Raw genomic sequence first — 23,874 nt, 5'->3', positions numbered from 1 at the left:
CCTGTCCGGTGGCATACCTGACAGGTCTGCGGGAAAAACATCGGTAAAATACCTCACTATAGGAACAGAATCAATGTTGGGAGTCTCTGCACCGACATCCCTCACAAAGGCTAAGTAGGACAGACAACCCTTCCGAACCATACTTTGCGCCTTCAAGAATGAAATTACCCTACTAGGAACATAATCGGTCAAACATCTCCACTCAATCCGTGGCACACCCGGCATATCCAAAGTCACTGTCTTAGCATAACAGTCCAAAATAGCACGACACGGAGATAGCCAATTCATGCCTAATATAATATCGAAATCCACCATATATAACAACAAAAAATCCACTCGGGTCTCCAGACCCCCAATAGTTACCACACATAATCGGTACACACGGTCTACAACAATAGTATCGCCCATTGAAGTAGATACACGAACAGATGAAACAAGAGACTCACGAGGTATCCAAATAACGAGTAAAGTATGATGACACATAAGAATAAGTGGAACCGGGATCAAATAATACAGAGGCATCTCTGTGGTAGATTGAGACAATACCTATAATCACAACATTCAAAGCAACAACATCTGGTCTAACTGGGAGTGCATAGAAACGAGCCTGACCACCACCTGATCGACCTCCCCCTCTGGGGCGACCAATAGCTGACTGACCCCCATCCCTAGCTACCTGAGTGGGTGGTGAAGTAACTGGAGCTGAAGTCGAGGGCTGACCCCTCTGCTGAGATGGACCCTCAATAAGACGAGGACATTGCTTCCTCATATGCCCAAACTCTCCACACTCATAACAAATCTCTGGTGCTGGAGATGGGTACTGAAGGGAACCCCTAGCATCGGAATGACCAGTAGAAGGACCTGGCATGGAAGAACCCTAAACTGATGGAGCAGGGGACGAACTCTGGGCTGGACGGGCACTGAGTGATGAATGGCCCTGATGAGAACTATGAGAACTATGACCCGATGATGCCCCACGATAACCTGGGCGAGCTGAATGAGTCTACCTGAATGGACGGCATCTAACATACTGAAACTGACCTCTCGCATGAGCACTACCAAAGCTACCAGATCCCCAAGGCCTCTTGGCATCCCTGTTCTCTCGCTCCTGGCGACGCACTGACTCAATCTCGCAGGCGGTGTCACCAACCTCCTCAAAAGTAGCACCTGACACCCTCTCCCTAGTCATGAGAATCCGAAGTTGATATGTGAGTCCATCAACGAACCTCCTGATCCTCTCTCGATCTATGGGAACCAACTAGACCGCATGACGAGCTAACTCAAAAAACCGCATCTCATACTATGTCACATTCATTTTTCCCTGATGTAACTGCTCGAACTGCATGCGCAACTCCTCTCGGTTAGACTGTGGCACATACTTCTCCAGAAATAGAATGGAGAACTACTGCCAGGTAAGGGGCGCTACACCAACAGGCCTACGCCTCTCATAAGCCTCCCACCAAGTGAAGGCAGCTCCAGAAAACTGAAAAGTAGTGAAAGCGACCCCGCTAGTCTCTAAAATACCCGTTGTACGAAGAATCCTCTGACACTTATCCAAGAAACCCCGGGTATCCTTGCCCTATGCACCACTGAAAGTCGGAGGCTAGAGTCTACCAAACCTCTCCAATCGACGCTGCTCGTCGTCAAGCATAATTGGTACCACATACTCCTGATCTGGAGCAACCGGCTGGGCTGGAGGTGCCCCCGGTGTTTGGAGTCCCTGCACAACCTACTTAGGTGTGCGAGCAACGGGGGTTTGAGTGCCTCCCCCGGCCTGAGAAGTAGCTGCAGCCGTAGTAACTGAGACCGCCTGAGCCAAACCAGTGCATACTGATAGAATTTGAGCCAGGGCCTCCTGAAGACCCAGAATCACAATGGGCATAGCTGGTGCCTGAGTTGGAGCGTCCACAACTGGGACCTGATTATGAACTGGGCCGGCTGGGGGATCTGCAGATGCTGCCTAGCTGCGATGCATGCTACACCTCTACCCCTACACGGCCTTGACTGCATCCTCGGCCTCTAGTGGCCCCAACTGGTGGTACTGGTGGTCATCCATCCTGACTGGTAGCACATGTCCTCACCATCTATGAGAAAATAGAATAACAAAAGTTTAGTACTAGAATTCAACAGATTCGCACGACAGGAATTTCAAGAATGTGAAGTTTTCCTAAAGGTTCTGCAGCCTCCCGAGGATAAATACAAACGTCTCTGTACCGATCTGCGAGACTCTACTAAACCGGCTCATGAATCACGAGACCTATTTAACCTAGGCTCTGATACCAACTTGTCACGACCCCAAATAACCGGTCGTGATGGCGCCTATCACAATACTAGGCAAGCCAACCCAATCAAGTATCCACAGGCAATTTCTTTTAAATAAAAATGGTTTCTAATATTTAATAAAGTCTCAATTTTTCATAAGAAATATCTAAATCACTGAAATGTGTGGAAAACAATAAAACATCAAACCAACATAGCCCAACAATCTGGTGTCATGAGTCTAGAGCCTTTAAATATAGCAAGTCCGACTGTCTATTACATAACAAGTCTAACTATGCGGAAAACAAGGATAGGAAGGAGGAAAACAGGGCTGCAGATGCCGTGCAGCTACCTTGCAATCTCCGATAAGCTCCGATAATGCTGGGGACCCTCACTCTGCCGCTCGGGCACCTTGATCTACACACAAGGTGCATGGAGTAACATGAGTACGACAACTCAATAAGTAACTAAAGTAAATAAGGTCTAAGAGCAGTGACGCGCAGTTAAAGTCATATATAAGAGTACACAACAGAGTATCAAATCAAACTCAACGGTTTAAAAGCCGAATTTTCCGTAAAAATTCAGTTTCAGTTTAAATACTTTGAAATCATTTACTTAGCAGTCTTCAATAGAGGCTTATTATAAAAAGGAAGAGTGAAATCAGCAAAATGTCATAAATGAGCCCCTCGGGCAAGGTATCACTCATATATATAGCCTCTCGGGCAAGCCTATCGGTCACTCGTGACTCAGCTCTCATCACACAGTACTCGCACTCAACACTCTAGATCGATAATATCTCATAACAATCATAATTATAATAATCGTTGCGGCATGCAGCTCGATCCATAGTTTATAGTTGACTACGCTCATTGGGGTGTACAGACTCCGGAGGGGCTCCTACAGTCCAACCGTCAAATCATTGTGGCGCGCAGCCCGACCCAATATATATATATCGATGCGGCGTGCAGCTCAATCCATATAAGTATCGCTGCGACATGCAGCCCGATCCATAATATATATATAATCATCACTATTAGGTCCTCAACCTCTCTCAGTCATTAACTTCACCGCCACTCGGGCATAACAGTGGAAATTAGGGAAACTCAACCCAAACAGTTTTCACATTTTAAGAAGTAGAGTGATAAAAACTAGTTTTAAACAATAAACAAGTAAAACATGACTGAGGATATGCTTTCAAACAAATAGAGTGAGGAAAACAGTAAAAATGCCCCTAAGGGTCTCAACAAGTCGGCACAAGGCCCCAAACATGGCATACAGCCCATAATATAGTATAAATCTCTAAAATACGTGATATTATAATATTCAAATCAAATACGCAGCTTAATAGTCGCTACAGACGGACCAAGTCACAATCCCTACCGGTGCATGCCCACACTCTCGTCACCTCATTTGTCAAAACAATACGAAATACCAAGGTTTTATACCTTTAATTCCAGATTTACAATGGTTACTTACCTCAAGCTGGATGAAATACTACTCCGCAACGCCTTTGCCTCTTTCCTCGACCTCAACTCGCGCCGAATCTACCCAAAAACATAATCATAACATTAGAATATGCTAAGGGAACGAAGCCCATGCGAAAATAATCAAATTATACCAAAAAATCTCGAAATTGGTCCAACCCGACCCCTGGGCCCACATCTCAAAATTTGATAAAAGTCACATCAACGGAATTCTTATCCTCCCACGAGTTCATACATACCAAGACTACCAAAATTCGACCACAAATGGCCCATCAAATCCCTAGATTAAGGTCTCAAGTTTCTAAGCCCTAACTCCCCAATTTATGCTTCAAATCCCCTAAATTTCATGTTTAATTAGGTAGAAATCACAATAGGATCGAGTCTTAAGTCCATAATTCTTACCTCCAAGAAGTTCTCTTTGATTCCCTCTTCAATCTCTCTCAAAAAGCTCCAAAACCGAGTCAAAAATGGTGAAAATGACTGTTAAACATTCTGCCCAGTGATTTAAAATCCTTCTTCACGAACGCGGTCAAAGCCTCGCATTTGCGAAGCACAAAAACATCGTTGACCAAAAATCCTCTTATGCGAATGCGACCACCCCTCGCAAACGCGATGCCTCAGCCACTCGAACCTTCGCGAACGAGATGAACAATGACCCAGTCCTTCGCGAACGCAGGACCCTCATCCCGAACGCGAAGGCCAATGCTCCTGGCTCACACCCCAAACCTTCGCGAATGCGAGGGTCCACTCGCGAACGCGAAGCACAATTGTCTGCAACACTAACAACAGATTTTCTGCAGTCTTTTCCAACTTGAAATGATCCGTTCAACCACCCGAAACTCACCCGAGGCTCTCGAGACCTCAACCAAACTTGCCAAAATATCCCATAACTTCATTCAAACTTGTTCCAGCCTTCGGGATGCCCAAAACAACATCAAAACACCAAAATCACATCTGATTCAAGCCAAAAATTTCAAAAACTTCCAAATTCCGCTTTCGATCATAAAGACTATCAAACCAAGTCCGAATGACTTTAAATTTTGCACACACATCCCAAATGATACAATGGACCTACTGTAACTCCCGGAATTTCATTCTGACCCCTATATCAAATTCTCACCTATCAGCTGGAAAACGCCAGAATTCCAATTTCGCCAATTCAAGCCTAAATCTACTTCGGACCTCCAAAACACATTCCGATCATGCTCCTAAGTCCTAAATAATCTCTCAAATCTATCCAAACCATCGGAATTCATATCCGAGCCCTTATTCACATATGTCAACATCCTGTTGACTTTTTCAACTTAAGCTTACTCAAAAGAGACTAAGTGTTTCAAACCTTATCAAAACATCTCCGAACCCGAACCAATCAACCCGATAACATATAATATAGCTGAACAAAATAATAAGAAGCAAAAATGGGAAAAATGGAGCGGTAATTCATGAAACGGCCGGCTGGGTCGTTACACGCGCACCGTGAGAATTGTGACCTGGGTGATTCCATGTCACCGTTTAGTGACTCCATCCTGTAGATATCCATATTTTCATCATGCGATAAAGTAATTGAGCTGTAAATCATGCTAGATATCATGTTTATGCTTTATGCCGGTATTGTGGGACCCTTAGTAGTCGTTTCTTGTTGTCATCTCACTATTTTCATTAATATTCTATACTCAGTCATGTTCATGCATTTTTATATTATATCTCGTCTCATTTATTTATTGATTCATCATATCATTGTTCCGGGTTTGTTTTTCATGATATTGTGAGCCCGTGAATGAGACTGGAGAGATTGATGAGTGAGTGAGGCCGAGATCCTGGTGATAAGTGACAATTATGGGATCGAGCTACATGCTGCAGCAGTTATATTGATGGTTATGATAGCACTTGGGCTGTAGGAGCCCCTCCGGAGTCTTTAACACACCACAGTGAGTGCGGATGATATTATTGAGGGATGGATTTCCCTGGACATAGATTTGTCCGAAGTACTTGATACTTGGAGATGGATCTTCCCCACAGGGTTGGATTTCCCTTTTTCCTCAGTACTAGGTGAATTATAGTCAGTGGTTGTATATGTTCCGTGATGGATCTTCCCTAGGTCGGATAGCCATATACAGTACTGAGTGGTTGAGCACTTGAGAGTGGGAGCACATGGTGCATTTCATAGACTCTGTGCATTGGCATGTAGAGATAGCTGAGTTGTATACCTTACACTGTTTAGATATGTATTTACTGTGTTTCCTTGAGCTGTCTATTTAACTTGAAAGCATGCCTACGTTTCTGCACATTTATTTCTATTATATCTGTTGCGGTTGAGTTCGTCACTACCTTTTAGTCCAAAGTTTGGATTTGTTACTTACTGAGTTGGTGTACTCACGTTACTCCCTGCACCTCGTGTGCAGATCCAGGCGACTCTGTTCATGGCGGCAGTTGCTGATTGAGGCCTTAGAATGTGGAGACTATCAAGGTAGTTGCACAACGTTCATAGGCCTTGACTCTCCTTTTTTATCATTTGATGTATTTTTCAGTTGTTTTCTTTAGACATCGTAGTGGATTGTATTCCAAGGAGACGCTCATGTACTCAGTAACACCCCGGTTTTGGGCTGGATTGTATCGTACTTTGAGATTTGTTATGTTTTTCAAAAAGGTTTCTTTTATGTTAACTGCTTCCGTCATTATTTCAAGGTTATTTTACTGTGTTGGGTTGTTGAGTTGAGGCTGGCCTAGTTCTATGATAGGCTCCATCACGAAGGTTGGTTTTGGGTCGTGACAAGTGATTATATAATACACTCACAAGTGTGGCCTAGTGATCAATGAAATAGGTTGAGAATTATGAGAAGTCGTGTTCAAACTTAGCTGGCGCAAAAACACTAGATGATTTCTTTATTGATATCTGTGTTGGTAGGAGGTAATAGATAAGCCTTGAAATAATTGAGGTGTCCGCGAGCTAACCTAAACACTGGTGGAAAAACACTTGTAGTATAATGAAAGACAAAAATAAAAGGATCGGAAAAACAAATAAGTAAACTATATAGTCTGTGCAAAAGTTACTGGGTATCTTCGCTTGCGATCTAGATCTGCCATTGTATCTATAAATATTTGACTATGAATTTAGCTATTATTATCTATTAAGTTGATGTAGCTATAAAAACGTATAAATTTTAAATCCTAGCTAGATCCGCCTCTTTAGATAAGCTTTAAATGTATAAAACGTGTACATGTATAGACAAACAAGATATATAGATCTAGAAGATTATGACAACTATTCTCATTACGTAGTTTTGATTTCAACAAAACAATAGTAGTAGTATTGTAATAAACCTTTTCTTCCTACTCAAATAGCAGTAACACATAAATAGTTCTGATCAATATTAACTACTATTTCAAAAGATCTTCGTTTGGTTATAGGATTAGCTAAGGCAATGAAGGAAATCGTAGAATACCCTGCTCACACTTATTACAAAGGAATATATAGATCTAGAAGATTATAACAACCATTCTCATTGCTTAGTTTTTGATTTCAACAAAACAATAGTCAATAGTATGAGATGGAGTAGAGTACTATTGCAGCTCCCATACCCATAAACTATTTCTTCCTACTCAAATAGTAGTAAATGCATAAATAGTTCTAACATATATGAACTTTTTCAAAAGACTTCTTTTGCTTATAGAATTAGCTAAGGCAATGAAGGAAATTGTAAGATATCCTGCTCACACTCACTACAAAGAAATATATCTGGAATAGCTTCTTGGTTTGGGATATTAACACAACGTGTGTGTTGCCAAACTTCACAAATATCACAACAAACCATTCTTTCACCATCTTCATCTTTAGCCCCACAAAGGCAATCCACAACAATATTATCCTTAATTCCTTCAGATATTCCTATATTATTATGATCAATATTTGACATAATCCCTCCTAAAACAATCTTGTTTCCAGGTTTCATCACATTAAAAACCAATTCTGTACCAATAATAGGACTCAAATTGTTAATTGATCTTATGGCAAAGTTCCTTAATCCCCAATATATATTCCCAAATGTTCTTACCACTTCAATCTTTAGCTCATCAAATGTGACATCTTTTCTTAATATGAAGCACTCAAATGGGGTCATTACTTTTTCTTCAACCCCAAATCCATTCTTGGTTACCAACATAATTGCACAATAAATCTTGGATTTGTCAACTTCAATTCTTGAATCCGCCTCCCCTTTATATTCCTTGAGGAAGTATTTCGTGTCCAATATTATTCGAGAAGCTGTTGGGATTGTAGCAAAGATGCTTGTGTAGTTTGACATTCCCTTGAGCTCTTTTAGGATATTCTTGTACAAGAAATATATGTCCTTCATAAGTTGAACCCATGTGATTTTGTATTGTTGATTCCCTTTTGAGTCATTAACCGAAAAACCTTGATCATGTTTAGGGAATGCTTTAGATATATCCTCTAAACAATATTCCAAAACTTTGGTTACTGGATTTAAGCATCGACGAACTAAATACTTCCCAACAATATGATTTCCCAATGACTTGAGCACGAAATCTAGTAATCCAGTGTCACCAATGTATGCACGAGCAGCATCACGAACCTCTTGCCTAGAAATCCACCGCGAATCAGCTCTTTTTAGGGCTTCCACAACAACCCTAATAGCCATCTCAACGCGTTTAGGTGACCATCTACAAGTGTTGTCTACCAATAGGCCCGGGTAACACGAGCTAAGGTTACTTTCTTTTGGAATTCGCGATTTGAGCTCCAGCATGAAATGGAAGGCGTCACAAAGTGTGACTAATGAATGGCCTGATAACATTTGGTACCTTGATAACACTGTTAATATTTCATAATTATTTATGTGATGTGCCAATAAGGCTAATGGCATGTTTTGTATGCCATTGATTGCACTTTGGTATGTTTCTTGAATTACTCCAAAACTTCCACGGCCAAATCTATAGCCCCAATGTCCAAACCACGGCTCACCATAGGCCACTGTATTGAGTAGCCTTAGATCCATGCCTTTCTTCTGTGAGATATCTCTTAAGCTCACTTTCCTTCAAAATAAATAAAATATTAGAAAATTAATTTTTGCATTTAATCTCAAATATTAGTCGTTTTATTAATTTGAATTTGTTTTAAAAGTTTGATGTTTTAGAAAGGTAAGAACTCATTTAGTATTAATGTTTGTTGATTTCTCTTTAGTGTATTAATTTAGTGAAACGTTTGAAAAAAGATAAAGAGTAATTTAGACAAAGATTTGTATGATTAAGACAGAGGAGTGTGCAAAAACCTTAAAAGACAAATAATATGAACCAGAAAGTATTGGAATATTATGTAAAGGTTAAACCTCTTGCATTTCTTGTATTATAATCTTTGAAAGTAAAATCTCTAAGGGAAAAGATGTTACTTACCCCACCTCCATATTCTCTTATGGGTAAACTGACTGGAGTTTAATTTGATGGGATATTTGGAAGGAAGAATTTAATTTATATATATTTAGACACAAGCTTTTATTTAGTCGTTGAGAATTGGCTCTATCTAAAAATAATTTAGACTTTTATCTGACACCACTCATAAGAAAAAAATAATTAAAATTGTATGTCCCGTCAAACAGGTTCGCATAAAATGAAACGGACGACAAACCTTGCACGAAGTCCAATGCAAAGGCGATCCCAGAAGTCCATGATAGAGTGGCCAGGCAAGTCAGAACCAGTTTCCAATCCATTGATACATAGCAAATGCCCAAAACCATTAGAGTGAAACACACCATGCATTATATGACCCTCTAATTCAATCAAATTCGACGACGACTTACTTCTAATTTCTCCATCTGTATAATTAGTGTTTTGGTTATTATTGCCTCCTTGATGATCATACCTCAAACAAGCTGCTATTGTATCCTTTGAAGGCAACAGGAAATGATATTTCTTGTTGCATATCAGATGGTTTCCCCAGCCTGTGCTACATTTTAATTACTATAACCATGAGAATTTAAAAACAGCCTACCTAAAATAAAAACACAATATTACATAGATTTTCTTCATTGATGCTAGCAACTCTTTCTTCCCATATTTATTTGACATAATGAGGAACAATTCTAACTTTTTTTGGTGCGAAAGAATTACTTTTACACTAATAATTGGGATTAGCAACCTGAAAATACCGCAGGTTATTTGCTAGAACGACTAGTTCAAATATAATGGTAATGTAAATTTCTTTACACTCATTGCATATATAAATTTTATTATAGTTTTCTTGAATTTAACATTATAATTATTGAAGAAGTGGAGATTCAACATACTACAAAGGTTGATTTCAAAAGGAGAACCGTGCTGAATAATGCAAAATTTCTTTACACTGTGTATATAAGTTTTATTGTTTTCTTACTACAAAGGCCAATTTCAAAAGGAGAATCGTGCCAAATAAATTGAAATTCGCAAGCTGTTAAAGTATTCTCATTTATCTTGGCACAAAGCCGACACAAAAAAATTTTTAAAAAAAATTATAAAATAAATTAGTGATTCAATTATTTGATTTTCCGACGTGTGTATCGGGACTGATCACGACCATTTTCCACCAGACACTCACCTAACATGAAATTACATGTTTTACGAAGTATTTCTTCTTATGTACTGTCACTAGCATCACATCATTTGCAGTACTGCAATAAGATGAAGTGAGATCTAGAGAGAGCTAAGATTAATTATTTGTGTCAATTATCATGGAAACTTTGTCAAAATATATTTAACTTAGCTACAGAGACAATATAATTAAACTTGTTATAATAGGTAGCCTGCTTGCATTAGTTTATTACTATATTTTCGCAAAAACCAAAACCTATCATTACGTACGAAGATACACGAGACGTTAAAAGGGTTACATAAATTGTTAAGTTGAACCAAGTCATGATCAAAATTTCCTTAACCAGAAAAGTGAAACCATATTGATACATCTGCAATTTATCCAAAATTGAATAAAAATAATTTTCAACAGAGAAGCTTATACATACCTATATATTTACAGTGTTTGCAATGATGACTGAGGGATAATTCAACTGGTTCTTCAACAACAAACAGGAATATATGCATCGGCGGATGACGATGAACTTCCAGCTGAAATGACCAGCTAGCCATGGCATGATCACCATTTTCTTCTGGCTGTGCAAATTCCAAAAGAAGCTTAACATTTTGTTCAAAGTTACACCCTATGAACTCTGTAGGAAACCCTTGTTCACCAAAAGTCTTGAACTTAAAAACCCTTTGATCATTTCTCTTCCTTTTCTTTGATCCACTCAGATCTAAATTCGACATCTTAATCTTCTCCTTCATGTAGAAACAAAGAGGAATCAAAATAACATGAATTTCAAGAAAATTTAAAGGGTGTTACTTATTACCACTTACCAACCTCTATAGCTAGCTAGGTTAAAAAAAGAAAGAAAAATAATAAAAAGGATCACACACACTTTGCCAAAAGGACTAAATTTATAAAGGATTTTAATTACAAGCTTGTTGATAAGCATGAAATGTTTGTAGAAATTGGAATTGTTGCAAATCTATCGCAGAAAGCAAGAGTTACATGCATGCAATTAAAAAATAAAGCCATGCTTTTGGCCATGACAAATCTTAACCATTTAAATTGCTTGTTGTCCCGGCAAATTCTAAGGTCAGTTGAGGCACGCTGAAAGTTACGTTATTAAGGGGGTGTACTATATTTAGTATGAAAATTAACACAATATTACTGGCCAACTACTTAGCTAAGTCCTTTAATTTTAAGTAAGAGTTTTGAGTATAAACTCTTAATCAAGACATATAATCACTATCAAACTAAACATTTATGGTTCATGTAAAGCAGACCCTGAGGTATATGTTGGAGGTGTTATTCGCAATAGTAAAGGTGAATGAATCGTTGGATTATAAAATTTATAAATAAAAAAAAGTCCAGTAAAATACTCTTACTGACACTACTAAAAAGATAAGGATTAGCAACAGACAAAATATGTAGTTAAACTCGCTAATTCTATTTATCACTGATTAACAACAACTTTTCAAGAAATTGTGTTAGTTACAAGCGCTTTAGCGACGGAGTTTATAACTAATTTCAGTTTGTTGGTAGTATGTGTATTTTGACGAACCACCTCGGTTATACTTAAAAGAATGGGATAATGTACCCAAGACTCTCCTTATGTAATACTTCAATTTAATATCTATAATGTATTTTTTATGTAATATGAATAGTGTTCCAAAAAGATATATATATAATAATCCTTCTATGTGCATGAGTTTAATTTGGCGTGAGAGAGTCAAACACCTTATTTACATTGTGAATTCAGACATAACTTATTCAAGTTTCCAATAGAAACTCGGCATCCTTCCCTCCAAGAACTTCCCACCTTACTCTTGGGAAGAGTCGAACTTACAACCTCTTAGTTGGAAGTGGAGGTTGCTTACCATAAGAGCAACCCCTCTTGTCTTAGACATAACTTGTTCAATAAAAGATAAAATTTATAACCTCAGAACTTCCAAGAAAAGTACTATAGATAATAAAAATTACTGTACATAAGTATATAAGAAATCATACGAGAAGATAAATTGTTGGGAGAAATTCAAAAATAGTCAGATTTACAAAGTGATCATTCAAAAATAGCCACAGTTTCAAAAATAATCGAAATTTAGCCACTTTTCATGTGAAGATAAATCAGAACGAAAACACTGTTCAAAATCTGGAAAAATACTCCAGTATACTGGAATCCTAGTATAATATACCAGTCCAGCATAATATACTGGAGATTGTCCAGTATATTATACTCAAACTTTCCGCGTGTTGGAATTCCAGCATAATATGCTGGAAGTTCATACACAGGTGCACCAATCTCCAGTATATTATGCTGGAACTTTCCGTGTTGCAGCAAAATAGTAGCTATTTTTCAATGACTTTGCAAATGCTGGCTATTTTTGAATGACCAGTCCGAAAACTAGCTAGCCCGTGCTATTTTTACTAAATTGTTTTCCTCTCTAAATAGTTTTGAGATAAAATGTACTGAGCATATCCTTAGAATATTTGGAAGAAAAAAAAACGGAAGTTTTACATATTATAGTCACCCTCAAAATAATAGCTAGAAAATATTTATTTTGTTGTATATTATTATCACTACAAGAAAAATGCTCAATAGCGAAGGGAAAACTGGTCCTTAAAAGTAAGGAATTGGTCGCAAATGCTCAATAGCGACCAACCAATCTGGTCCTTATAGCTTCCGCCGCTAAAGGTCATTAAGGATGAGATAGTGTGATGGTCGCTAAACAAGTTTCGTGACCAATTTAAAACTGACAGTTAAATAGGTTTTAAGGACCATGTTTCTGGTACTTATTTGCATATTTTAGGGACTAAATTTCTGGTCCTTAAAATGTTTTCACAACTAGTTTAAATGTGGTCGTTAAAACGTTTCACGGCAGTTAGAAGCTGGCCGGTATATCTATTCAGAGAAGGAGCTGGTCCCTAAAGAAACAAGTCACAAGTCCCTAAATCACATTTAGTTTGCAACTAGAAAATCGAGAATATTATAATATATAGATAATGTTGCTTTCATAAAATAATACCAAAAATGATCAACATCAGTTAATTAGTTGCACCGTACATCAATGATGTAAGCTAGTCACAACATTGTGTTCATAAACATTTAGCAAAAAACTACATATACTAATAATATTTTCGATTGTAATGTAAAATTTTCTTAAAATTCCCAGCAAAATGATGGTTAATCTGTATGTCGTCAAAAATCGGCTTCTAGTAAGCTTCAATATCCAAAACCTGTTGAAGAAATAAGAAATTTCAGTTAGAAAAAATATATACAAGAGACGTATAGATACTCAAGTTTTCGGAAAAAGTCTAGTCTCAACAATGATTAGGATACAACCGACTTGCTTCCCCCCCCCAGACAACAAAATTTAGTGAAAGAAATGATAAATAGATGACTTTGCAAATTTTAACCACATAAGAGGTAAAACAGTGTCACTGAACTGAGCTGCAGAAAGTTACTCCACAGAGATCAATCATTAATCAGCCATAGTAAACATCTAACACGCATATCCATTCAAACAATGAACATTTAAGACACTTTGTAACTCATCTTAATATTTTAAATAACAAGGGATCAATAGACAGCTAAAACTCAAGCAATAGATCACGAGTCTAAAGTACATTGGGGATTATTTTGGTTGTGCTATACCTAGAAGGAGACAGCTGCTCCAATTTCTTGTCTTTATATATTTGTCCAGGACTATTGATTAGGCCACCAGTTTGAAAGTTTGATACTCTTTTTCAGTTCCAGAATCTTTTATAACTAGGCATAACTAAAATAATGCATCACAGCAGTCAACTCATCGCATGATATTTTTGCTGAAAAGTCATTGCGGTTTGCAGATTAGCAATTATGCTAGCATTCTTTTCATAGGACTTTTCATAATGATTGCTGCCACGAGTGTTCTTGAGATGCAATTGGGAGGTGTTAGTATTGATAACTGGTGGAGAAACGAGCAGTTCTGGGTCAATGGTGGTGCCTCATCTCACCTATTTGCTCTTGTCGATGAAGATGATGAGCTCAAGAGAGATGAGGAGGGTGCTGTTGAGGAGGTTGATGAGGATAAAGAGAAGGAGAAAGGAAAGAAAAAGAAGATTAAAGAGGTTTCTCACGTGTGCAGCTCATCAACAAGCAGAAATCAATCTGGTTGCGTAAACCAAGTCTTCATTTACAAGTGTAGTAAATGAAACCAATATGTTGGCACGTAGTTGCCTGGCTAGGCCATTGTGTTAAGAATATATTACACAACAGTTACAATTTTGTTATGTGATCACCCGGCTGCTCAAACAAATCCCACCTACTCTTTCTAATTCTCTCTCTCTATATATATGGCACGAATGTGTATGAAAGAGCAAAACCAGGAAGCGTGGAATTCATGTTAGAGAGATCGGTTGAGATGTGTTTGTTTCAAGCACGTCATTTCAGAACCCCCCCCCCACACACACACACACACAACTTAGTAATTTTTTGAGATTACTGAAAGCAAAACCAGTAGTATAGGCACTTAGTAGATAAAGCACTGAACAGAACGCAGGGAGCTAAAGCTAAAAAGCCTTATTTACTATTTACCGGAAGCGAGATCTGGTTGCGTAAACCAGAGGAGATCACCAAGGATGAGTATACCTCTTTCTACAAGAGTTTGACTCTAATGACTTGCCACTCAACATTTCCCATGAGATGTTGCAACAGAACAAGATTCTCAAGGTGATTAGGAAAAACCTGGTGAAGAAACCAGCTCTAGGGTTGCTGAAAATGGTGGCTGACCAGACGAAGAAATCAAAGACAAGTGTAGAGGAAAACGCAGATCAAATTGACACCGATGAAATTCGTAATTAACAGAAGAATAAATTCCGCAAATGATATACAATTACATACACTTAAATCAATAAAATAAATTGAGGTTTCATGTAAGTTGTTACTCACCTAGTATCATCAAGGATCCGAATAGTCATTCCCCTGAGCTGGAGGCTGGAAATTGGTTTGTTACGCTAATACTAATTCTTTTATTTTTCTCAGTTCTCTCATCTCATTTTCGAAGTTAGACAGACGATCCTTCAAAGACTGGTTTTCATTTTCAGTTGAATGTAGCTTAGCCAATAATTCAGTTTTTGAGGTAGTTCCACCTTTCAAATCTTTCGCCTTTAATCCACCCCCCAAAGCCAAATACATGACTACGACTTTGAGGTCCAAAGCATTTTTCTACAATCTCTATGTTAGGAAGTGACGGTTCAGACTGCACCAATTCCTTGATTTGAGCCTACAAAGTATATAGAAAATTTTTTGTCAGATTCCATAATAACTAAAAGTAAAGAACATGTTCAATTAACCAAATGCACATGTTTCTCGATTGTTTCAGCATCGACAAGTGTGTTATTCTTCTTGCGAGTCTCAAAGAAAATAGTTGCCAAATCTGGTGGTTAGTCATCTTTTCCGTCCTTTACATAAAAGTAAATATGTCAAATAATGTCTCGTCAATATTAAGCAAAAATATATTTGATGATAATATCTTTTGATAAATAATCTCTCTAATTGGCTTGCTACCAATATGATGAAGCATCTTCAACTTAGTTATATTTGCTGCATTCCTGTTACTTCTCGCCTATATTTGAGTGACAACATTAAATTCATATGCTATAAATAAATTATCAATTAAAAGATCACTGTATAAAATAAAATTACATAATTAGGTATTATGTCAAACCTGAAAACTTTCTGTAGAAAAATGTTCCTTTACCAACCACTCCCATTGTTTCTTGTCTACCCCCTTGGGCACATTCTTAAGAACCTCTTGGATTGGCTTACCCTTCACATATTTTGTATGCAATTGTCCTCTCCGTTTGTTCCATAACTCTTTCATCCATCCCAAAATATGATCACGATGTATATCCATGTCATCACTCTCAAATTTATCCTGCAATACATCAAACATAGATTGATATCCAATATCATCACAGAAACTCCATGTGATAGAAGAAAACATAGTTCTACAATAAGGCTTGAATTAATAAATACCTTACATTTATTTCAATTTTGTGAATTTAGAACATAGAACATGCAGCAACAGTAACGTTTGATGAACAATCAAAGTGTAATTACATACATAATACATGTGATTTGAATACTTATTTATGAATTTGAGGTTAATAACCAAATTTGACAGTTTGATGCAAATTTATGAAACAAGTATTCAATCTGATGTCTACTATTAGGAACTGCATTTTAACTACTTAATCATGGCCTGCTAAGGTCTTTTAAGGCAGTATGGTAGAATTTGCTAACATATTAAAAGTTTTTATATTCAACACCTTAGTTTATATTCTCTAGCTATTTCATGAATGAAACAGCTGCATGTATATTCATTCTAAAGTTAAACTTGCTCATTGGTAAAGATAAAGTGTTTTTTCGCAAATGCTGATACCCCTTTCAGAATATAGAACAATTAAAGAGAACAGCTAAGCTATCATTTCAATGAAGTTAACACCAACTTTTTATCTACTATTACGGCAACTAAGCTATCATTTCAATGAAGTTAACACCAACTTTTTATCTACTATTACGGCAACTAGCAATTCAAAAAGGATTATATACAGTTGATATACTAATTCTCTTTAGAAAGGGAATTCTTAGATGGGCATTTGCTCCAAAGTCCAACCAGTAGCTCATTTGCTCCATTCTTGGTGGGCAGGATACCTTGGTATCCTGTGCTTGTGAACTAGATAGGATAATCAGTGCTTTTTGGAATTATCCAAGGAGAATGGTGTGATCAATACCTCATTACTTAGGTACTACTTCAAAATACAAGTAGAGGAGAGCAAAGCAAGGTGTAACTACTAGTCTACTACAACAAATCAATTTGGTTATTGTTCTGCAGTAACCAGTGTCAGTCACTAAGTCTAGTACCTTACAACCTATGTTGGGCGGACTCTCCAAATAGCTACCGCATCCGTGTGGATCCTTCAAAAATTTCACTCTTTTTGGATGATCCGACATGCACCCACCAACACTTTTGGAGAATTCGAGCAACATAGCTTACAACAGAAAACATTACTAGAAATTGGAAGGGTGAAGGGTAAGGAAGATAGAGCAACAAATGTTAGGCATTTGGTTTTTGCCTTATGGTACCACCAACTGTCATACCAAAAAACAATGAGTCAGAAAAACAAGTACCAAAGGATAACTTGATCTTGAACACGGACTACATAGCAATAAGCAACAACTCTTTTTAGAGTGTAAAAGTACCTAGAATCCGATAAGAAAATCAAATGACTTGAATAATCACGAGTTGAATTAACACACAATTTATTTTTCTTTCTATGTTAGCTACAGCACAAGCTAGCTGGTTACTACCCCATTCAACCAGTGAAGTTTTGCACTGCTCTCTTTGATGAAACACTAAAGGTTCTCTCTTAATCACTTTCAAAATGTAGGCTGAAATCTCAACATTGAGGCCATAATCACTTTTCATAAAATCAGTGTCAATCAGGAACTCAATAACCCAAAGGCTAACAGAGTAACGCCAAATCCAATAGTCTTGAATATTACATCCATTGCTGAACCTTGATGTTCATCGTGCAAAGGTAAAAAAGCAAAAATTCGTGGCTAAACCTTTAATGGCCATCCATGGCCAAATTAAGAGTCAATCAGAACTTACTCATAAATCACAAAGAGGTAATAAGAAAAGGAGAAATAGAGATAGAAACTAACCTAGAAGATGGGCCCGTCACAAATCTGCCGTACACCGCCTGTTGCCTTGCCGTTCGCCGCTTGCTGCCGTCCACCGTCAGTCGCGCGGATGTTGCAAAAAACAACTAAAGAAACAAAAATTGTAGAACCCTTTTTCCAATTTCTGATTCAATTGGGAAAAACAAGACGAAGAAGAAAGAAGAAACATAACTGATTAAAGAAAAAGAAATTGAACTCACTATTGATTAGGCGGATAATCTAAGAAAGATGAATTTTCGCACCAACCTAACTTTTGAGTTCTCTGCAACTTCTGAACTTTGATGAAGATTAGCAGCGAGCCTCTTAGGAATTTTGATGGCCTACTTTTTAGTTTTGTCTCTTAGAAGTTTAGGGATTTTGTGAAACTATTTTGGAGGCATTAAGCGTGAAAGTGAATTTGGAGGGATTACCGTGAAATTTTGGAGCATTTTGCCTTCTTTTTTTTCATTACTTTTTTCGTTAGTTTCGCGCGCTATCCCGCCGAAATCAATTATTATAGACCAGATATTAACTTTTGTATAGACTAGAATAAGTATGGTCGTGTATTTAAAAAATAAATTTGTCTTTTAAAGACCAAATAAATTCTCATCGATGTAAGTACACTTTTAGGGATCATATTTAAAATTGGTCGCTAAATGATAGTCCCTAATAAGGCTTTTTCTTGTTGTGTATTATATATTATCAGTTGTATATTTCTTTGTATATTTAGCTAGCAGCTATAATTATTGTTAAAATAGCACGGACTAACGAGTTTTCGGACTGGTTATTCAAAAATAGCCAGCGTTTGCAAAGTCAGTAAAAAATAGTTACTATTTTTGCTGCAACAGGGATCTCCAATATAATATAGTGGAGATCGGTGCACCTATGTATGAATTTCCAGCATATTATGTTGGAACTCCAACACGCGGAAAGTTCCAGCATAATATACTGGAGATTGAAGCACCTATGTATGAACTTCTAACATGTTATATTGGACCGGTATATTATGCTGGAACTCCATTATATTATGCTGAAGTTCAAGTATACTTATGCTGAAACTCCATTATAATATGCTGGAGTTCCAGTATACTTATGCTGGAACTCCATTGTGATATGTTGGAGATCCAGTATACTTATGCTGGAACTCCAGTATATTATGCTGGAGTATTTTCCAGATTTGAAGCAGTGTTTTCGTTCAGATTTATCTTAACATGAACAGTGCTAAATTTCTATTACTTTTGAAACTGTGGCTATTTTTGAATGACCACTTGTAAATCTGGCTATTTTGAATTTCTCCCTATTGTTAAAATAGGCTGATCTGCAAAATGTGTTAAAAGCCCAGAAAAGAGAGTAATAACATTGGAGGCCCAATTGGATGATAGGCCCAACTTTCAGTTAATGTTTGGCCCAGCAACAATTTTTCCTCAGTCGTCTTTCTTTTTCTGCCAAGTTTAGCAACGCTCTCCGTCTCCGGCGAACTTTTGCTTCTCTCCGCCGAAAATCAAGCTGTGAGTTCCCTTTTTGTCATCTGTGGTAATCCCTTTTTCTAATGCTCTTTAGTTGTAAATATTCTTAATAGAAAATGAAAAGAAAAGAAAAGGAGAATGCCATAAAAAGTGCATTTTTTTATAATTATATTTTTAGTTTTCAGCATTCTTTTTAGTGGTAATACAATAATCTGTGAACTGGGTTTTGTCCTTTTGGTGTTTACTGTTAGTTACTGCATAAGGAGTATCAACTTCAATTTCTGATTTTTCCAATTTAATATGCATTTTAGCTTTCCATGTTAATTAGTGTCCTGGGATATTCTTAATTGAAAAAAAGAAATAAAAAAGGAGGATAAGTCCATAAAGGTGTAATCTTTATCATTATTTTGCTGGTTTTCAGCATGCTTTTTTAATAGTAAAACACGAATTCAAAATTTACCTGCACCCGGTGTTTACACCAAACCATACTAATTTACTATGGTTAATCATATATTAAGGTGAGATGCATTTTAACTAACTACTATATTTTGGTGATAAGCGTGAAGGGAGCCTTGGAGCAACTAGGTCACGGAGTTTGAGCCTTGGAAGCAGCTACTAATGCTTGCATTAAGGGAAGCTGTCTACATCACACTCTCTTGGAGCGGCCCTTCCCGAACCGTGCGTGAATGCATGATGCCTTGTGCACCGGGTTGCCTTTTATTTTGGTGATAAGTGTGTATGTGAAGACATCTATTATATATTCATCGGGTTTGGGTTTGGGGTTATCATGGTTAGTGTATACTATCACTACATAATGAAAGATTCAAGTTTGATTTATACCTTTTTTATGATTTTTAGAAGTTAATTTTGCATTCTTGTTTACTTCTTATATTGGTTACTCTCAAATCTTCTTAGTATGAAAAAGAAAAATGGGAATTTGGTTATCTAAAGGTGTAATGTTAATCATTTTTATTGCAAACGTTCAGCATGCTTTTTAGTTGTAGAACACGAATTTTGAATTGTGGTTGCCAAGCTCAGGGTCTACTTTCACTGCATAAAGAATTAGCAACTCCAATTTGTATGCTTCGTTATTATATTTGCAAGTTAATATGTGATTTTATTTGGTTCCGATGTTAATCTACTGATATCTTCTTAATATATAAATAGAAAAAGAGAATAATGCCATAAAAGTGCAATATTTGTCATCATATTGCGAGTTTTAGCCACTTGTATTGAAATGGTATATTTCAAGTCATATAGGAAATCGTAGCATCTGAAATCCATGAACTCAAGATATCCCCTCCTGAGTTAAGGTGAGCATGTCAGGAAAATTGGTATATTGATTTTGAACCAAAAGAAAAAGAACTTGGTAATTAATCTCTAACATTCTGATTCTTTTAATTATTCGGCAAGATTCAGCATGAAGTGAAGAACTAGGAATGCTACTTGGAGAAAATGATCGCTCTCAGGAAGTTGAACCTCGGGATAGCAGCTTGCCCCTTTTCTTTGCTCCGGTTGATTGCTGTCAATGGTCATTATGTAGTTTTCAAACACACAATTCAGTCTGGTTGGAGTAGTGAGTTTGTCAATCGGTTAGGTGGCTTCAGTCGAGGAAACATAGAGATTCAGAGTGGAGTCGGCTGCACTGCGTTTGCTCAGACTGCTCCATTTTCTACCATTGCTGGGACAATCTTAGTCCAGGCTCAAGACCTCGGTAAAATGTCTGAGGAGTTAGAAAATGTGATTGATGAAGATAAACTTGATGATGCGTGGGTTTTGTATGAGCGGCACATACAAATGGCCGGGTTTCCTAGAAAATCAATTGTTAATAAACTTGTAGCAGCTTTTGCCGAAAGCTCAGATCTTCGATGGCTGGAGAAGGCTTATGCTTTGGTTGAACAGGCATTTGAGGAGAACAAGCATGACTTACTTGGAAGGAATGCTCTTATCTATCTCTCTTTAGTCCTTGCCAAATGCAGATTACCTATTCCCGCATCTACTCTTGTAAGGAAGCTTGTGGAAACAGAACAGTATCCACCTGTGAGTGCTTGGTCTGCAATCCTGGCTTATATGTCACAAACCTCTAATGGAGCGTACCTTGCTGTTGAATTGATTCTTGAAATAGGTTACTTGTTTCAAGATGGAAGAGTCGATCCCCGTAAAAAGAGCAACGAACCTCTACTTTCCATGAAGCCAAATACCACTTGTTTTAACATTGCTTTGGCTGGATGTCTTCTGTTTGGAACTACTAGAAAAGCAGAGCAGCTCCTTGACATGATGCCTCGAATCAACTTGAAAGCTGATCCTACCTTACTGATCATAATGGCTCATATTTATGAGAAGAATGGACGAAGGGAGGAGCTCAAGAAGCTTAAGAGAGACATGGAAGAGGTCCCTAATGTGACTGACATGCAGTTCCGTCAGTTCTATAATTGTTTGCTTTCGTGCTACTTAAAATTTGGAGATCTTGAATCTGCATCCCACATGGTTTTAGAAATGCTTCGCAAGGCAGAGAAAGCTAAAAATTCTCTTGGTGTAGCTAATTTGCTGCTCGAAGCTTCTAGAAGTGGCAATTCATCACTTGCAAATGTTCCCCTCGATGATGCATTTTATCGAAATCCGAATGGATCAGAAAACTTAGTATCATACGAAGATCTCTGTAGAGACAGAAAGTTTTTAAAGCTGCAGATTATTGCTAAAGACTTACTTGATGTCTTGGTAATTAAGTTGCAGAAGCAAATTGAATTTATTACCAGTGAACGTGGTATTCTCCAGCCTACTGAGAAATTATACGTTAAATTGGTAAAGGCTTTCTTAGAAGCTGGGAGAACAAAAGATCTTGCAGAATTTCTAATAAAGGCAGAGAAAGAAGATTCTCCAGTTTCAGTTGATGATTCTGCCTTGGTTCATGTGATAAACTCTTGTATTTCACTCGGATGGTTAGATCTGGCACATGACCTACTGGATGAAATGCGCTTGGCTGGCGTTAGAACTGGTTCTTCTGTTTATTCGTCTCTTCTGAAAGCATACTGTAAAGAGAACCGAGCTGGGGAAATTGCTTCTCTTCTTAGAGATGCTCGTAAAGCTGGGGTTCAGGTAGATGCAAGCTGTTACAAAGTATTGATCCAGTCCAAGGCGCTTCAGAAGGACACTCAAGGCGCCCTTGACCTGTTCAAAGAGATGAAGGAGACTAGGATACCAAGAACGGGTCATCAAGAATTTGAGAAATTGGTCAAAGGGTCTGCAGAAGGAGGTGAAGCTAGTTTAATGATGACGCTTTTGCATGAAATCAAGGAAGGACAAAAAGTAGATTACGGAGTTCATGATTGGAATAACGTAATTCACTTTTTCTGCAAAAAGAGGTTGTTGCAAGATGCTGAAAAGGCTTTTAAGAAGATGAGGAGTTTGGGACATGCTCCAAATGCACAGACTTTTCATTCTCTGGTCACAGGTTATGCTGCCATTGGTGGAAAGTACGTGGAGGTGACGGAACTATGGGGTGAAATGAAGTCTCTTGCTTTTTCTAGTGGAATGAAGTTTGATCAGGAACTGTTAGATGCTGTGCTTTATACATTTGTTAGAGGTGGTTTCTTTGTTCGAGCAAATGAAGTTGTGGAGATGATGGATAAAGGTAATATGTTTATTGACAAGTACAAGTACCGTACCCTCTTCTTAAAGTATCATAAAACACTCTACAAGGGAAAGGCTCCAAAATTCCAGTTAGAAACCCAGATGAAAAAGAGAGAGGCAGCATTGAACTTTAAGAGATGGGCTGGGTTATGCTGAAGATTCATTGTCTGTTGCCTCAAGGATATGACCCTTAATATTAGAACTTATTGCTCCGATAATTCCTAAATGGGATGTCAGCGAAATGAATGAAGCTACATGTTGATCCATATGTTCTCTACCCGTCATCACTTGATGCTAGTAGATCAAGCCATCTCTGTGGTTTTCTTTGTCATTATCAATTTCTGATCATTAGGTCCTTGTTATCATAAAATGGCTTGCATGCTTTTGAGGAAATCGTCTTAATGATGGTTGATTTTGAAGATCAGTCCATTGCTTATAACAGTGTGCCCATCATGATTTAGTCAATGATTGAAGATCATCTGTTTCTTTTGTGCTCTGGAGTGATTTCCACCCGAGGTTCAGAGTGAAGCATTTATTTTGCTTTACGATAAGAAATCCATCTGTTTAATTGTAAGGATGCATTAATTTTCTATCAAATGGCTTATGCCCGAGGTGCCTACATTATTAACATCCAAAAGAGGGGTTTAGTTTCTGCTAAACCAATGTCTCAAATAGCACTGCCATTTCCCTTCTGCTACTCATCATGATTCATTTAAGGGAACCTTCAAATACACAAATTTGCTGAACTGAAGTATTTGGGACAGATGA

The 23,874-nt window shown here is 37.6% G+C and overlaps 3 protein-coding genes across 26 annotated transcripts; 1 reads left to right on the top strand and 2 right to left on the bottom strand.

Annotated features, from left to right (window-relative positions):
• Window positions 1–7,247: 7,247 nt before the first annotated feature.
• On the bottom strand, window positions 7,248–11,145 carry LOC107776047 (PHD finger protein MALE STERILITY 1-like). Its single transcript, XM_016595859.2, has 3 exons — window positions 10,745–11,145; window positions 9,379–9,691; window positions 7,248–8,789 (listed from the first exon to the last, which is right to left on the bottom strand). Exons 1-3 carry the CDS (start codon window positions 11,061–11,063, stop codon window positions 7,421–7,423), a joined length of 2,001 nt encoding a protein of 666 aa, XP_016451345.2. The 5' UTR covers window positions 11,064–11,145; the 3' UTR covers window positions 7,248–7,420.
• Window positions 11,146–13,297: 2,152 nt separating this feature from the next.
• LOC107776191 (uncharacterized) lies at window positions 13,298–18,520 on the bottom strand. Of its 5 annotated transcripts, none has more exons than XR_012700330.1 (6): window positions 18,278–18,520; window positions 18,014–18,155; window positions 17,210–17,437; window positions 16,011–16,220; window positions 15,233–15,566; window positions 13,298–13,539 (listed from the first exon to the last, which is right to left on the bottom strand). XR_012700330.1 is itself a non-coding variant. In XM_075233416.1 (6 exons), the coding sequence occupies exons 3-5, from the start codon at window positions 17,333–17,335 to the stop codon at window positions 15,411–15,413; spliced, it is 492 nt and encodes a 163-aa protein (XP_075089517.1). In that variant the 5' UTR covers window positions 17,336–17,437; window positions 18,014–18,117; window positions 18,232–18,493; the 3' UTR covers window positions 13,298–13,539; window positions 15,233–15,410. The 5 variants fall into 5 exon arrangements, 1 of the variants encoding a protein (XP_075089517.1); XM_075233416.1 differs by having other exon boundaries at window positions 18,014–18,117; window positions 18,232–18,493; XR_012700329.1 differs by lacking the exon at window positions 17,210–17,437.
• An 860-nt stretch (window positions 18,521–19,380) lies between these two features.
• LOC107776069 (pentatricopeptide repeat-containing protein At1g03100, mitochondrial-like) lies at window positions 19,381–23,525 on the top strand. 20 transcript variants are annotated; one of them, XM_075233414.1, is made up of 4 exons: window positions 19,381–19,518; window positions 20,036–20,154; window positions 20,737–20,789; window positions 20,896–23,525. In XM_075233414.1, the coding sequence occupies exon 4, from the start codon at window positions 20,932–20,934 to the stop codon at window positions 23,260–23,262; it is 2,331 nt and encodes a 776-aa protein (XP_075089515.1). In that variant the 5' UTR covers window positions 19,381–19,518; window positions 20,036–20,154; window positions 20,737–20,789; window positions 20,896–20,931; the 3' UTR covers window positions 23,263–23,525. The 20 variants fall into 20 exon arrangements, with proteins under 20 accessions (XP_075089515.1, XP_075089506.1, XP_075089508.1 ...); XM_075233407.1 differs by having other exon boundaries at window positions 19,429–19,543; XM_075233408.1 differs by having other exon boundaries at window positions 19,429–19,543; window positions 20,890–23,525.
• The last annotated feature ends 349 nt before the right edge of the window (window positions 23,526–23,874 follow it).

This window comes from Nicotiana tabacum, chromosome 16 (assembly GCF_000715075.1).
Source record: "Nicotiana tabacum cultivar K326 chromosome 16, ASM71507v2, whole genome shotgun sequence".
NCBI classification, from domain to species: Eukaryota; Viridiplantae; Streptophyta; class Magnoliopsida; order Solanales; family Solanaceae; genus Nicotiana; species Nicotiana tabacum.
Note: the sequence above shows the minus strand (reverse complement) of the source record. Positions and strands in the feature narration are given on the sequence as shown.

What these genes read in the sequence shown, in the direction of transcription:
- LOC107776191 (XM_075233416.1), bottom strand. Translation starts at nt 17,335, where the DNA reads ATGTTGCTCGAATTCTCCAAAAGTGTTGGTGGGTGCATGTCGGATCAT. An exon ending in CGCCCAACATAGGTTGTAAG is followed by an intron (nt 16,221 to 17,209) that starts GTACTAGACTTA and finishes GATGTATTGCAG; the next exon opens with GATAAATTTGAGAGTGATGA. An exon ending in TTTCTACAGAAAGTTTTCAG is followed by an intron (nt 15,567 to 16,010) that starts GTTTGACATAAT and finishes TATACTTTGTAG; the next exon opens with GCTCAAATCAAGGAATTGGT.
- LOC107776069 (XM_075233414.1), top strand. Translation starts at nt 20,932, where the DNA reads ATGATCGCTCTCAGGAAGTTGAACCTCGGGATAGCAGCTTGCCCCTTT.
- LOC107776047 (XM_016595859.2), bottom strand. Translation starts at nt 11,063, where the DNA reads ATGAAGGAGAAGATTAAGATGTCGAATTTAGATCTGAGTGGATCAAAG. An exon ending in CAAACACTGTAAATATATAG is followed by an intron (nt 9,692 to 10,744) that starts GTATGTATAAGC and finishes AATGTAGCACAG; the next exon opens with GCTGGGGAAACCATCTGATA. An exon ending in TGCATTGGACTTCGTGCAAG is followed by an intron (nt 8,790 to 9,378) that starts GTTTGTCGTCCG and finishes TTTATTTTGAAG; the next exon opens with GAAAGTGAGCTTAAGAGATA.